The 16,688-nt window shown below is 37.1% G+C and overlaps 1 protein-coding gene across 1 annotated transcript in view; it reads right to left on the reverse strand.

Moving 5' to 3' along the window:
* Positions 1-3,465: 3,465 nt before the first annotated feature.
* The window catches only part of Capza1 (capping actin protein of muscle Z-line subunit alpha 1), a 46,620-nt gene continuing 33,397 nt past the window's right edge, over positions 3,466-16,688 (reverse strand). The window contains exons 6-10 of the mRNA XM_047557034.1: positions 13,658-13,737; positions 12,151-12,229; positions 7,244-7,315; positions 5,137-5,199; positions 3,466-5,018 (exon numbers count right to left, since the gene is read on the reverse strand). Of these exons, the coding sequence (XP_047412990.1) occupies positions 4,878-5,018; positions 5,137-5,199; positions 7,244-7,315; positions 12,151-12,229; positions 13,658-13,737 (435 nt within the window). The 3' untranslated portion in view covers positions 3,466-4,877. The remainder of the gene's footprint in view (positions 5,019-5,136; positions 5,200-7,243; positions 7,316-12,150; positions 12,230-13,657; positions 13,738-16,688) is intronic.

Consider the following 16,688-nt stretch of genomic DNA (forward strand, 5'->3'; position numbering starts at 1 on the left):
TGAGTAACTGCTGCAAATACATAATACATGAGGTGGGAGGTTTTCAGACTAATATAAAAAGCCCACCACGTGGATAAACCCTGTCTGCTTCTTCCAGTAAATTTTCACCTTTCATATCCAGCTTCCTTAGAGCCTTCCTTAGATCTATCTGCACGTCAAAGTTTATTTTAGTGAGTCCAAACAGCACTGAAGGCAGTTTGAAAGTTAACTTTGGCCAACATTACTAATGGAATAAATCTATAGCCTTCCAAGAGAACTGCTTTGCAGGTAGAAGCTTTTTCTCTTAATTCTCATTACTCCAAGTGTTACTTGGGTTCTGTAAATCAGCATTTGAATGTTCTCTAATCTTATTCAAACTACACTCCCTAAGGCAACTAGAAATAGCTCTTAAGCCAAAATACTGAAATTGGTCACTCTACCACAGACCAAAGGAGAGGCTGTAACAGGTAGTTGTGCCTCATTGTTACAGAATCCTGTATTTTCAAGTTCATATATTTAGTAAAATTTATGTGGAACCCACCCAGCTCACAGTGTATGATCCTTCATAGACATAGCAAAGCAGTGGAAAACTGGGAGTTTCCCTGTGCACGTTTCCAATTGAGGCAAAGCACCATGATGTTCTGCCTTGTTTTAGCTCTCATTATAAACAAGTGAGTGTCCTTTTCATGGACTATTTAATGCTATATTTTCTTTCTTTCTTTTTTTTTTTTTTTTTTTTTTTGCCACTTTGTGCTTTATGCTGGTGATTTTTGCTGCTTAAAATGGCCCCAAATGGTAGCGCTGATGTCTAGTGTTCCTAAGTACAGGAAGACTTTCCAGAGAAAATTCCTTAGATTAGCTTTATTCAGGCATGAGTCATAGTATTCACTCATTCTATGTCCACAGACTTTATGAAATGTAACTTCTTTGAATAATGATAGTTATCTGTATATCCATGTACATAACAGAATGCTTTTATTTTTGGTACAGGGGATTGAACCCAAGGGAGTTTTACCAGTGAGGTACATACCCAGTTCTTTTTTTTTTTAAATTTTGACAGGTTCTTGCTAAGATGCTGAGCCTGGCCTCGAACTTGAAAACATCCTGATTCAGCTCGTGAGATGCTGGAATTACAGGCATGTACCACTGTGCTCAGCAACAGAATGTTTTTTGACCTCATATTTAAGGAGTGTGAGATTGGCTTATACCTTCAGAGGACTTTTTATCTCTATTCTGAATGTTTATACATAGCCTGTTCAAAAGAATTTAAGTTAGTTCAACATCCTATATCACTCAGTTTTGGTTCATACTTATCAACCTTTCTTTGATTTTCCACAGGGTAGATTGCTGAACAACTAGAAGGTAGTTATCAGCATGTGATTCACTTGGTAATTCTATATAGAACTTTAAATTAATTGGCATTCAGATGTATATATTGATCTTTTCTGAATTTGGAGAGAATGTGTTAAGGTTTGCCAAGTTATCTCATGAACTTAGATGGGTCTAGCATCTAGAACTTGGCTCAGATTATAAAACAGTACTGGCACTGGAATTAGGCAAAAAAACAAAAAACAGAGGGACAAACATTGAGGCTCAGATTAAACAAATAGCCTTCAGCAGTGTCATTTCAAACCCAGATATAGAAGTGGGGCCTCATAGGAAACTCCTTTCTGGGAAAACTTTGCCCCAGGATACCACAGGATGATTTCAGCAGTATGTGATAAAACAGGCACAATTTAAGCAATTATTCTGCTGAAGAAGGTTAAGAAAGTCAGGGGGGTCTCTGCAGGAGTTGGCAAGGGGGATTGACTTCTTAACATTTACACAAGCAACCAAGGGCTTTAGATAGCCTGAGATTTCAACTTTTAAAGTCCTTCTGGAATAAGGAAATCAATAGGATAATTTGGGGTAGGCTGACAAGATTCAACAAGTTAAAGGTAAGAATGTTTAAAACTGTTTCCATTACAAGTAAACAATGGAATACAGTTAAATGTCCCTCAAAAAGGTGGAAATTTGGGCTGGATTTGTGGCTCAGTGGTAGAGTGCTTGCCTAGCATGCATGAGATACTGGGTTTGATTCTCGGCATCACATATAAATAAATAAAAAAGGTCCATTGACAACTAAAAAAAAAAAAAAACTGAAAAAAAAGGTGGGAATTTGAGCTGACCTTGGAAGGAAGGCGAAGAAACTCCCTCTGGTTCTCTGTTGGGAACCAGGATAAAAAGCCTTTCCCACAGGTCACCAGTAGCTAAGCCAGGCATGGAGGAGAGGAAAGCAGCATTTAGAGTTAAGGGAATGTGAAATATTATCCAAATTCAAGGGGTAGGCATTCTTTCATTTCTACTTCCTACCTAGTGACCTACCTAGTGACTGCCATCCATACTTCTAGGCCTTGCTTTCTAAATAATGTATAGAGAAGATAACTTTTTCTGTTGGACAGCAATAGAAATCTCAAACAAAACCTTTGAATCATTGGTAGCTTTTGGGTAGAGAGTAGTTCAGACTTTGCTCACACTAAAACAAACAAATAAAACTAAAAACTGTCTTTGATATTTACTGCCTCTGCATCTACAATAGTTGAAAGTGGGGCTCTTCCTGCAAACAGCTTGAAGTGATCTGTAAGAATGATTTCCTACTTTGCTGATCCAGAAAACTCCACAAAATCATGCAAGAGACTGAAATCTGCATATTCACTTTAAGAATACCCATGAAACTGCCCAGACCATCAAGGATATGCCTATCCAAAGCCACCAAGTATCTGAAAGATTTTTTTTTTTCTGCTCCGGGGATTGAATCCAGGTCCTTGTGCATGTAAGGCAAGTACTCTACCAACTAAGCTATATCCTCAGCCCTGAAAGTTGTCATTTTAAAGAAGCAATGTGAGATACTCTGGTATTACAGTGGAGTTGGTAGGTGTGCTCAGGCCAAACAGTGGGTTGGACACAGGGTTGGTGGCCCAGACAGAGTGAACTTTTGCTGCATATACTTAAAAATGAAAAGAGTAATGCTGAACTTAAAGGTTTAGATGTAGATTCTCTGATCACTGAACGGATCCAGGTAAACAAAGCACCCAACATGCACTGCTGGACCCACAGAGCTCATGGTCAGATTAACCTATACATGAACTCCTCCACCACAGAGATAAAAAGGAACAAACTGTTCCTAAATCAGAAGAGGAAGTTAACAGAAGAAAAACATATCCCAGAAGAAACTGAAGAAACAGAAAGATATGGCACAGGAATAAACACTGCATAATATAAATGCAAATAAAAGTTAAAAAAAAAAAGTAGGAACCAATTTCAGAAATCCTGAACATTCTCAAAAAATAAGATAAACTACAGTTAAATCTCTTACCTTGAGAACAAAGGTTGAAGAGATGCATCGAAAAGGAGAGGCTCAGACACTTTTAGAACAAAATGGGTATATTTCTATCGGACTACCTCATACAGAAGATAGTGTGGTATGGATGGATAGTATGAATGACAAATAATACAAATATATTTTATTTGAAATAAACAAAAATGCTTACACAGCTTTCACTTGGAAACAAACTCTTGCTTGACTGTATTACTGAGCAAAGACAAAGCTGAAGCACAAACACCCTTCTTCTTTAACATGTATTTGGAGACAGGTAGGAAGACACTACTTGGTTTTTTAAAAAACTGACCTTCCCTTAAGGCCTGGTCATAGAAGTGTAAACAATGTAAATGAATCCACCATTACCAGTTGTCCTATCATATCTATGTCACCTGTGTATTCTGAGATCACATACACACCTGCCAATATACCTGGGAAGGGTTGCTATATCACAGTTACACTTGATTTCTTGGCAGGCAGGACTGAGGAAGAGTAATTTAGAACAAGTTTTACATCCTATTCAGAAGAAAACACTAGTATTCCCTTAAACAACAGGTTACAATAGAAAGATACTGCCTGGAAGTTATCTTTTCACTTTGGTTCATCTTAAGTTTTTGTGATTTACAGAGTTGCTTGATTCATTTGCTTATAGTACAATCCTGCCACAAGTATTAAAGCACAAGATACCTATTATTCCTTCAGCATCTGCATTTTTAAAGTTTTATACTCTACTATATCCACAGTATGTCAGCAGTTCTTGGATACTTAAAAAAATAATAAATGGATAAAACTCTTCTAAAAATGCAGATGTTTGTAACTACAATAGTACTAAATGTGAAGGAGACAATGAGGGAATGAAAAAAGCAAACATGTTCCATGTGCAGGGAATGTGGTTCAAGTCTTTGGATTTAAAAACGAGTCCCCCCAGAGAAGCTGGCTGTCATGGAATTTCAAGAAAACTTTCTTTGCCCCCAAAATGGACCTGAAAAGCCTCAATCCAAACTTTTGAAAACTGCAGTTATGATATACTATAAATGACAATCAAAGCAGTCAGAGGTTGAGAAGGATGAATGTGTCTTCCATTTAGCTACAAGCTGTAGCATAGCCTCCTTGGATTTTGGTGGATCAGTGAAAAGCACTGAAGTATCACAAGTGCTTTGGAGCACAGGGTTAAGAGTACTGAGCATATATCTGTCTAAATCAGTAACAGGACTTCATGACTAGGAAAATTTTCTAAACAGTAAAATGACTCCAGAATAGATGGACCTCTCTTTAACACTAAGTGCAGCAGAATTAACAAAAAGAAAAAAGAAAAAAAAATTTACAAGTAGATATAGTGATAACAGAAAAATACAAGGCAGAGGATACAAAAAGATGAAGTCAATGCTATAGGTTCAACAGTATTCCATGAGGCTAAAAAATCTGTTAACTTTGAAAGCCCTAGCAAAATATCACTCTTGTTTATAAATCACTTATTTATCATATGACCACATGTTGAATCCTTTTCTTTCTACATACTGAAGAATCCTACAGTCAGCCTTTATGCATTCTGCATTTCTTTGCCAATCTTGTAGCTGAGTATCTTGTTCCAGTCGATTTTGGTGCGGGTAACCGGAAGCTGCCGGCGCAAGGCCTTGAATGTGGTATCTGACATTGTTTGGTAGTTTTCACTAATTGCAGTCTGCAACAGATAACTGAAGGTTAGTTACTTGAACAGAAAAGGACATAGGTCTAACAAAATATATTAACAGCAAAATAATAAGGCACCAGGATTTAGAAAAATTAATTCCAAATCTCACCTGATACTCATTTTCTGCACTCTCTATGATTTTAATAAACTCCTTGGCAGTTTGTACTTCATTCTAATGGAGAAAGAGGGAGGAAAAAAATGAATTATTTATTTGTTTGCTTGTTTATTGGTTAAGTACAGTACCAGGGGTGCTCTACCACTGAGCACAGCCCTTTTTCTCAATTTTTAAATTTTTAGACACGGTTTCACTAAGTTGTCAAGGCTGGCCTTGAGCTTGCAATTCTCCTGCCTCAGACTCCCGAGTCACTGGGGTTATAGGTAGCGCCCTTGTAGCTAGCAGTGCTTACATATTTTTAAAAATTCATTTGTGCTGGGTACAGTGGCAACTCCAGAGGCTAAGGCAAGAGGATCAGAATTGCAAGGACAACCCTGGCAACTTAGTGAGACCCTGCCTCAAAATACAACATTTTAAAAATAAATAAAAGGGCCTGGAGAAATAGTTCAGTGGTAGAGCGAAGCTTTGGTTTCAATCTCTAGTTCCACATTAAACAAACAAGCACTGAGTAAAAAGATGCTGAAAAGTTAATCCATATTAACTAACATTGGTATAATTCCTAGTTTACCAAGTGTTTCCATGCAATATTACCTCCTTTGATTCTTAAAACTATCCTGTGAAATAGATGTTATTATCATCACCTTCATTCTGCAGACAAAAACAGAATCCTCAAGTGATATGACCAAATTTATACAGCTTTTGAATGATAAAAAATAGAATCTGAATCCAGGTCTACACCAAAACCAAAAAACAGACAGACAAAAAACCCCACACACTTTCTAGTCTACCACAGTATTGCCAGAAGAAGTCATCACTGTCTTGAAATCTTGATGCCCTGAAAAAATATTCTTTGTTTAAGATGAAATGAACACTGCCCTTAGGGGCCTCACACCAGGGCTCTTGTTTGCTACGCAAGTGCTCTGCCACTGAATTATATTCCAGCTCGATACCTGCCTTTTCCATTCTTACTCTCATCCTTCTACAGTTGTTTCTTAGAAACTTCATGATTTGCAATGACTTAATCACTATGAGGGCTAACAGACTGTGTGAAGCTGATATGAGAATCTAGCTGTCTTTTATTAAGCCAGACATTACACAATTTGTGAAGACATAAGTTAATGTCATTCTTCTTACTAATTTTTTTGGGGGGTGGGAAAGTTAGTTATTTCCCACAAAAATGTTTTTATGTTGCCAGATGTGGTAGAGCATGCCTGTAATCCCAGCAACTTGGAAGGGTGAGTCAAGAGGATCACAAGTTTGAGGTCAGCCTCAGCAAGGTTCTAAGGAACTTAGCTAGATGGTGTCTCAAAATAAAAAAAAGGGCTGGGGATTGGCTCAGTGGTTAAGCACTCCTGGGTTCAGTCCCCAGTACCAAAAAGGAAGTTTTCATATTAACAAATAATCGATGTTTGCGAGGATGTGGGGTAAAAGAAACACTCATACATTGCTGGTAGACTGTAAACTGGTACAACCATTCTGAAAAGCACTATGGAGATTCCTCAGAAACTTCCACCATTTGACCCAGTTATCCCACAACTCAGTTTATACCCAAAGGACTTAAACTCAGCATACTATAGTGTTGTGGCCACATCAATGTAGCAGCTCAATTCACAATAGCTAAGCTGTGGAACCAACCTATGTGCCCTTCAACATATGAATGGATAAAGAAAATGTGGTACATATACATAATGGAATATTACTCAGCCATAAAGAAGAATAAAATTATGGCATTTGCCAATAAGTATATGGAACTGGAGACTATCATGCTAAGTGAAATAAACAATCCCAAAAAATCAAAAGCCAAATGTTCTCTCTGATATGTGGATGCTGACTCACAACAGTGAGAGGGTGGTTTCACCAGATTCGATGGGGAAAATGGGGGGATAGGAATGAGAGAGACAGTACAATGAATCAGACAATTCCATATCATGTACAACCACAAGAATGGGAAGTTATACTCCATGTAAGTTAAAATACATTCTACTATCATGTGTAACTAAAAAAAAGACAAATAATGAGTGAATTGCACTCCAGAGCAAAACTACTATTATTAAAGAAAAACTAGACAAAAGTGAGACACATGTAAATATTGCATACTCACCGAAACAGTTACTAAATCTTGTACATCTTTATGACTAACCAACTGAACATTGCCATCTTCATAATAGTGAACCTGTGTGAGAAAGTATTTGAAAAGTTTATGTTTGGAATCCTATTGCTTAGTGCACAGATCCATGCTTTAAGCTAAGTTGACAATTCATGTATACCAACTCTGAATAATTAACATAATCAATGATAATTCACAGTGGTATTAATTAAAATTCACAGAATATTTAAGTTTAAGAATTATCTCTTTTCTGTTGGGCTTGGTAGTGCATGCCTGTAATCCCAGTGATGTGGGAGGTTAATGCAGGAGGATGGCAAATTTGAGACCAGTATCAGCACCTCAGCAAGATCCTGTCTCAAAATAAAAAACAAAAAGGGCTAGATGTAGCTCACTGGTGAAGTGCCCCTGTGTTCAATCCCTAGTACAAAAGAAAAAAGAAACTAAACAAAACAAAACAAAATCTCTTTCCTTAGCAGGTAAAATTTAGTATTTAAGTTCAAAAAATATTTGTTTATTTGATTGGAGTCACTGTGTCAGACACTGTGAATATAAAGATATATAAGATCCCACTTCAGAAGTATTAAAAACAATTAAAAGCATGGAATATTAGTCTCTCTCTGAAAACCAAGGAGTTTTAATGGATCCTAATACTCAGTACATGAGATATCTCTCTATACAAACTATCAACAATATTGGTAAATAGATTTGACTAGCAGGAAAAGCTTAATTGAGAGTTAACTGGCTATACAAGATAGAACGGGAGAATCATTTGGTTAAATGCATTTGAATAGGGTCTTAAATGTAGGCATGGTCACCTAAGTGGACAAGTTAGAGAAATGTATCTAGCAAGGTGATAAAAAGAGTACAAGAATGGAGTATAACTAGTTTCACTGAGGGAAGAATGAAGACCTCACTGCAAATGAAAATATGGGAATAGCATTGTATCAGGAGACACTGCTATGAAGTCGAAGACAGACTGTAAAGAGCCAAAGTACCTTACTAGATCGTATTAAATTCAGACTTTATACCAGGTGCAGTGGCACACACCTATAATCCCAGAGACTCGGAAGGCTAAGGTAGGAGGATCAAAAGTTCAAGATCTTGGGCTGTGATTGTGGCTCAGTGGTACAGCGCTTGCCCAGCATGTATGAGGCACTGGGTTCAATCCTTAGCACCACATAAAAATAAATAAAATAAAGGTATTGTGTCCATCTATGACTAAAAAATAAAAAAAAAAAAAAAAAAAAAAAAAAAAGAGAAAAGAAAAGTTTAAGGTCAGCCTTAGCAATTAGCAAGGCCCCAAGCAACTTAACAAGACCCTGCCTCAAAATAAAAAGGGCTTTGGGTTTGTTTCATACCCCACTTCTTAGTGGTGGGGATTGAACCCAGGGTCCTCATGCATGTTAGACAAGCACTCTACCACTAAGCTACACTCCCAGCCCTAAAAAGGGCTTTGAATATAGCTCTGTGGTAGAGTGCCCCTATGTTCAATCCCCACTACCGTCCCCCCAATGAATAAATAAATAAATAAAACAAAAGAATTAAGACCTCATCCTATTTTCATCTAGTGCCATGGTGTGAATATTGGTGCCCTCCCCAAATTCTTATGTTGGAACCTAACACCCAGGGTGACAGTATCAAGAAGTAGGTGGGGTCTTAGGGATAAGAATAAATCTTGAAGGCTCCACACTTAAAAAGTCTTGTGTGAACTCCCTTGTCCGAAATCTGCCCTATGAGGGCAGTGTTTGTCTCTTCCACCAACTGAGGATGCAGCAAAGAAGGCACCATCTATGAGGAACAGGCACTCACCACCAGACACTAAATCTACTGGTGCTTTGTGGATACATGAGTCTCCAGAAGTGGCAACAAAAAAATTTGTTGTTTATGAATTACTTGGTCAAAGGTATTTTTTAATAGTAGCCTGAATGGACTTAGATATCTAAGTCTATACTACTAAAGATATTTGAGCAATACAAAATGTTATTCATTTATTGAATTAATGAGGTGCTCTGCCTCTAAGCTATTTTGCCATCCCTTTTTATTTTGGGACAGGGTATTAGATGCTAAGGCTGACTTAGAACTTGTGATCCTCCTGCCTCAGTCTCTCAAGTTCCTGGGATTACAGGCATATGCCACCAAACAAAAAATGTTTTAAGAGTTAAAGTAAAAAAAAGACAGGAACAGTAACCTTTGTTACTACAGCTATTATTTATTGAGCTTTTATCTATTAGGAATTACACAAAACATTTTACTTATCATACATATTATCTCCTTTAACCTTTACAAAAACTAAGAGATAGGGACTATTGTTAACCCTATGTTATATCACAGGAAATTGAGGCTGGAGGTAGTTTAACAACTTGCATATGTTCACATCCTTAGTAAGAGGAGGAGGTAGGATTTGAATCAGGTCAAATTCCAGAGCTAAAACCTTATCTAACACAGTACCCCTCACTGTTATGATTTGTCAAAAAGTTGGAAACACCTTGATGCAGGTAGAAATAAAATGTCTTGCTGAGCATGGTGGCCCATGCCTGTAAACCCAGTGACTTAGGTGAGGGAAGAGGATCAGAAGTTGGAGGCCAGCCCCAACAACTTCGCAAGACCCTGTCTAAAAATAAAAAATAAAAGATTTGAGTATGTAGCTCAGTGGTAAAGTAGCCCTGGGTTCTATCCCCAGCAACCCATACCCCCCAAAAAGTGTCTCACCAGGGGTTTACTCTTTTTGGGATATGACTAGAAAGGAATAATTACTAAGCAGTCAAGCATTAGGCAAAATCAGGATCCTATTAGAAACAAAGGACTTCCTTGGGCAATGTGGATCCACTATACATCCTTGTTTAAAGAACAAAAATAAGTGTCTTTTTTTTTTTCTTCTTCTTTTGTTTGTTTGTTTGTTTTAAAGTACTAGGGATTGAATTCAAGGGTAGTTTATCACTGAGCTACATCCCAAGCCCTTTTTATTTATTTTTTAGAAAATGTGAGTCAGAGGGCTGGGGTTGTAGCTCAATGGTAGAGCACTTGCCTTGCACATGTGAGACACTAAGTTCAATCCTCAGCACCACATAAAAATAAATAAATAAAGGTATTGTGCCCATCTACAACTAAAAAAAAAAATAAAAAATAAAAAATAAAAAAAAGTGAGACAGGGTTCTCCCTAAGTCGCCCAAGCTGGCCTCAAACTTGTGATCCTCCTGCCTTAGCCTCCTGAATCACTGGGATTACTAGTGTGCACCATGGTATCCACCAAGACTAAATATCTTTTTGTGGCACTGGAAATTGAACCCAGAGGTTTTCTTTACCACTGAGCTACATCTCTGATTTTTTTTTTTCTTAATTTTATTGAGACAGGGTCTCACTAAATTGCCCAGTCTGGCTTAGAATTTGTGAGCCTCCTGCCTCAGCCTTCCCAGTCACTGGGGTTATATAGTCTTGTACCACTGGGCCCAGCTAGGCCTAAATATCTTAATGTCCCTTTCAAATAATTTTCATTCTGACTTTTAAAAGATAATGAAAATGAAATAAGCCTTCTCCCAAAGAGTGACAAGACATTCTATATTAAAAACATATAAACCAGCTGGGCATGGTGGTGCACACCTGTAATTCCAGCAACTCAGGAAGCTGAGGCAGGAGGATCACAACTTCCAGGCCAGCCTCAGCAACTTAACAAGGCCCTGTTCAAAATAAAAAATAAAAAAGGCCAGGGATTTAGCTCATTGGAAGTACCTTTGGGTTCAATCCCGTGACCCACCCACCCCCCTGTAAAAAAAGGGGGAAAAAAAGTATAAACAGGGTCTGCATATTGGGCCCTGATAATAAGTTTTATCAGAAATTATCACCCTTTGTGATATAATATACACAACATGATGACAATTGGCCATTCTCTCTAGTTCCTCTATTTTAGTTTAATTTAATTGCATTCATTTTAAAATCTTCTGTCATTCTGAGCATGCTAAGCCATACCTGTAATCCCAGTAACTTGGGAAGCTGAGACAGGAGAATCATAAGTTCAAAGCCAGTCTTAGCAATTTAGTGAGGCCCTAAGAAATTTAGTGAGACACTGTCTCAAAATAAAAAATAAAAAGGGCTGGGGATGCGGCTCATTGGTTAGGCACCTCTGGTGCACACACACACACACAAAGGGTAAGGAAGGGTGCTGGGGTTTGGTGGTAGAACACACTTGAATTCAATCTCCACCCAGTATCACACACATAAAACACCTTCTATCAATAAAAACAAACTCCAACAACAATAAAAGAAAAAGCCATTCATGTAGTTTTCCTCAGAACTGTCTCTGCATTTGAGTCAGTGGCATTGGTGGGCCAGGCATAATACTTATGTGGTGCTGAGGATCAAACCTAGAGCCTCACACAGGCAAGGCAAGCGTTCTGCCATGGAGCTACAACCCCAGCCCCCACAATAGCTGCTTCTTCTTTTTTTTTGTTGTTGTTGTTATGTTGTTTGATTCATTCTGTTATTTTTTTCCCTTCCCCCCACAATAGCTTCTTAATAATGACTTTCTTTCCTAAAACTGCTGTTTGCTAATTCCTGGAAAGATATTGTGTTATCTGTGCAGAAAAAAATAACCCACAAATAGTACACTGGGCATGATTATCATTTATCAACCCAAAACAGCTCTATGTTTAAGTACCTCTGCAGGAAGGCTTTTATTTCTACTTACTTCCATCCACCTCCCTTTGCATTTGCATATAATTTAGTACTTATTTTAATGCCAGAATAAAGACCAACTTGCATGTGTATTTTAAAATGTGAAGTTTTATTTATTTAGAGAGTGCTAAGGATTGAACCCAGGGTTTTATTATTAGGCAAGCACTGAGCTATACTCCCAGACCTAAAATGTAAAGTTTAAACCATGATCAAGGAACACACTGGAATCTCACCTGAATCTTGAGCACTCCAATCACCTGAGCTGTAGGTGGTGTAATAGTGAACTTCCACTCTGATCTCCAACGACCATTCCTATTAAAACACACACATACAATGCTGCAAAATTAGCAATAGGCACAAGAAAGAAGTGATTTACCACTGAGGCCGAAAAGTTGAGAAAAAGTTGCAAGGGAAAGGGGACCAGTCATTTCCAATTTGACAAACCCAAGGCTGTCTACTCAAACATAAGTTTGGATCCAAGTGGCAGACCATAATGCTTTTCTGGACTTCCACTTTTCCTTAGTTTGCCTTGAAGTAGAACCTTGCCCATTCTGTTCATGGTAAGCTCTTCTATAAATGGATAGGCTGCTGAGTTATATAATTAACTCAAATATTACTAACCCTTAACTAAGTAAAACTCAAGACTTTCAACTGAACACTTTATTAAATCATTTGTTCTCACTCAATATAAAAGTAGTTTTTAAAAGGATATGATTATAAAATCTTATAACTGGTGCTGGGTGTGGTGGTATATTCCTGTAATTTCAGTGACTCACAAGACTAAGACAAGGAGGACTGCAAGTTCAAGGCCAGCCTCAGCAACTTGTGAGACCCTGTCTCAAAATAAAAAGAACTGGGGATGTAGCTCAGTGGTAAAGCACCCCTGGGTTCAATCCTACTTACCGGTGTAGAAACAAACAAACAAACAAAGCAAAACAAACAAAGCAAAACCCCAAAACCAAACTTAGAATTGGAAGGAATCTAAATAATGTCTAAATCCCTAGACAGAAAACTAAAAATCTCTAAGTAAAAAAATTTATCCTACTGAGGCAAGAGAATCAGAAGTTCAAGGCTAGTTTCAGGAATTCAGCAAGACATTCAACAACCTAGTGAAATGCTGCCTCAAAATTAAAAATAAAAAGGACTAGGATGTAGCTCAATGGTAAAGCACTCCTGAGTTCAATACTCAGCACTGAAAAAAAAAAAAAAAAGTCAGGAGTGGCAAATGAATTATTAGAGCTATCTGGCAATGCCCCTCCTGGCCTTGATTTGAGACTGCCCAGCTGCTGTGGTGATGCCCTGTTCAAAAGGAAATTCTGTGCCAGCCACAGACTTATCAGTTTTTAACTTTGGGTTCAAATGCCAGCTGCCCAGGGGTATAGAATTATGGGCGCAAGCTGATAGTTCTAATTGGGCTTTTTATACCCTCAACTTCAGTTCTGTTTATCTTGAAGAAACTTTCTCACAATAAATCCTTTTGATGTTAAAACCTATATAATAAACGTGCTGAGCTCATTCTGGGTCGTCCATCCCACATCAGAGACAGAGAACCACTGGGCCCCAGCCTTTTCTGTATTTGTGTGTTTGTCTTTCCTCCATCCCCTCATTGCCACCTGGTACCTGAATTAACTACTGTGCAAGTCACAGCATTAAAAAAAACAAAACAAAACGCAAAATAAAAATTGCTGATTTCTCTCCAACATAATTAGGTACAAACAAAAGAGAATATCTATTTCTTACCAGAAGTTTTTAGGCTGAAACTGGTGGCTTTCAATACATGCAATAATGGTCTGTTGCCCATCTATAGTTTTAGCATAAACCTAGCATTAAGGGAAAAAAAAAATAATCAGACTGGAAAAACACATTTAATCTAAATGATAGACAATGGACAAAATGGTTTGTTAAATCCCTGAGATAGACAAAAGGTTAAGATATAGCACTCATAACCAGATCCTAACAGAGACAGGGGTACAATGAATACAGAGGGAAATATTGCTCCTGGCTTAAGAGTTTACGGGAGGTGCCATTTAGGCTGAGCCTTACAAAGCAGATGAGAGTCTGGTAAGTAGAGACTGAGAATAAAGACCAGTGAACAGCTCAGGCATGAAATCAAGAACTTGTTAGGTGAATGGCTTAGGTTGTCAGGTTAGAGGGTATGTATAAAGTAGACTAGTAGGAAATAAAAATAGTAGATTTAGGTCATGTAGTTCTACATATAAGGTAAAAACTTTAGATTTTATTCTACAAGAAATGGAAAGACAGCAAAACAACATGACCAGAACTAATATTTTGGGAGAATGATCAATATTGTTACACAGGAAAAAAGGGAAGAAAAGTTGGAAGCTGGTTAGAAGACCACATAATTAACTTAAGTCATAATCTAGGGTCGTATCACATGGCAATGAAAAGGAAGTGTTACAGACAGAATGCAGAAGTACAATCAAAAGTTTATCAATGGGGCTGGGGATATAGTTCAGTTTATAGAGTGCTTGCCTGTCAAGCATAAGGCCCTGGGTTTGATCCCCAGCACCGGGAAGAAAAAAAAAAAAAAATACCCGGCACCGCAAAAAAAAAAAAAAAAAAAAAAGGAGGAGCCAAAGTATTTGTACACCTGGATGACTAGGAAGATGGTGGTATCAGTAACAAATTGAGAAATCCAGATGGAAATGTCTAGCCAGTAGTTACAGAAACACCAACTCTTCCTTACAATAGAAGTGAATGGAAATAATTACTAGGGAAAGCAAAGAAAACATAGTGCTTTATAGTTTACAAAATACGTTTTCACTTTTTTTTTTGTTTTTTTTTTTTTTGGTGGTGCTGGGGAATCGAACCCAGGGCCTTGTGCTTGCAAGGCAAGCAGTCTACCGACTAAGCTATCTCCCCAGCCCATGTTTTCACATTTTTTTGTTGTTGTTGTAACAAATTTGGTAAAAACAAAAGACATGGTTATCATCCACAAATGGTAAAGATGAAATTCATAGGTGTTCCTGCCCAAGGTCACTCAGAGAATAAGTGGTGAAGATAAAACTCAAACACATTGTTTTTCTGACATAAAGTCTGTGCTACTTTCCCTAGATTTAGTGAGCTATGAGCTTTTAAGAGCATTTTAAAAGTTTTGGGAAATTATAAAATTAGAGACAAAGTAAGAAGAATTAGTGGGTGTTCATATAGCAGTCTAAGCAAAAGATTATTTCTAGAAGTAGCTGCCTGGGCTCAGTATGAAACAACAACAGAAATCAAGGACCACAAAAAGGTCACTGGATCAAGTGATTCAGGAATTATTAATACTTTCAGAGAGCACTTTCTATAGGATGAAGACTAAAGTCAAAATCAAAGGTTCATAAGTGGATGAGTAATGGGGATTAGGAAATGGCACTCACAGGGGAAGAAGGCCCAATGATTTGGAGGCCAGGGAAGAAAGCAGAGGAGAAACAGCAAGGGGAAATAACAAGATAAATAACTTAGAGGAATTATTATGAGTAAAGGAAAGTATTATCTCCATTTAGTACAGTAATATTTCTAGGTAATGAGAACTGTATCAGAAGAAAAAACAACCATAAGAAACTATGTTGAAGTATACAAGATAGTATGAAATCAAGAATAAGAACCTTTCTTTATCAGATTCAAGTACAATGGGAAAATTTCTCAGCGTGGAGGGAAGAGAAAAAGATTTCATGTCAGTCTCAATCATAATAAAATGTAGGGGATTAGATGCCTATCTAGGACAAATAAGAAATGTCTGGAACATACCAAATAGAAAATGTGATAGGGAATGATGAGATAAAATTACTAAAATGGATTACTAAGCAGGACAATTAAGTGTATAGAAAGCTAGTACACAGTAGACACCATTAGAAAAATTCCATCACTCTTGCTCTTTTGATAGCTAAGTAAAAACAAAAACAAAAACAAAAACAAAACACCCATTAAGGTTATTTGGCATTGGAACTCTCTAAATTAAGAATGAGGAATGACAAACTTTTAATAGCTAACAAATGACAAATCAAAAGTATATTTAGGACTGAATAGCCAATTTCTAAAAGGAAGTATATCATGTCTTCCTTTGTAATACTGGGTTCCAAAAAGAAATTCTGTACTGGTATCTACCATGATGGGTTTTCTCCTTTATTAAAAAAAAAAAATGCAATACAATAAAATAATATCTACCATTTATGTAGGGCTTACTTTGTGCTACTGTTTCAAGTGCTTTAAGTGCATTATTGACTCATTTAATCTTCACATCAACACTATGTGGTAGGAACTACTATTTCCAGTTCAGATGAGAAAAACGAAGCACAGAATTATTAAGTCATTTACCTAAGGTCACACAACTAGTTAGGTGGTAGGGCTAGACTTAAACCAGCTATTAAAGTTAAAATGTAAGTGCTCTTAACTAACATTCTGTATTGCCATTTAACTTACCATTATCACATATTTTTGAAAATTCTAAGAGATGAGATTTTCAGCATTCTTACCAACAAAACTGGCAGGTAATACATGTTAAATTAGCTCAATTTAGCCATTCCCAGTGTATACATATTTCAAAACATCATGTTGTACACACGATATAATTTTATCAATTGAAATAAGTTTAAATTACAATAATAAAAAATTAAACATTCTAATCAATATTTTTCTTGTCACAATTTTCTAAAGGGGAAATCATGATACAGCAAAATCTATAAGTTAGAGCTGAAGAGGTAGTAAAAGAAAACCAAATTACTCTTGATTTTTAAAAGTGTTTACTTCAAAACAGTTTTGAGGTTGGGGA

This window comes from Sciurus carolinensis, chromosome 1, assembly GCF_902686445.1.
Source record: "Sciurus carolinensis chromosome 1, mSciCar1.2, whole genome shotgun sequence".
NCBI lineage: Eukaryota > Metazoa > Chordata > Mammalia > Rodentia > Sciuridae > Sciurus > Sciurus carolinensis.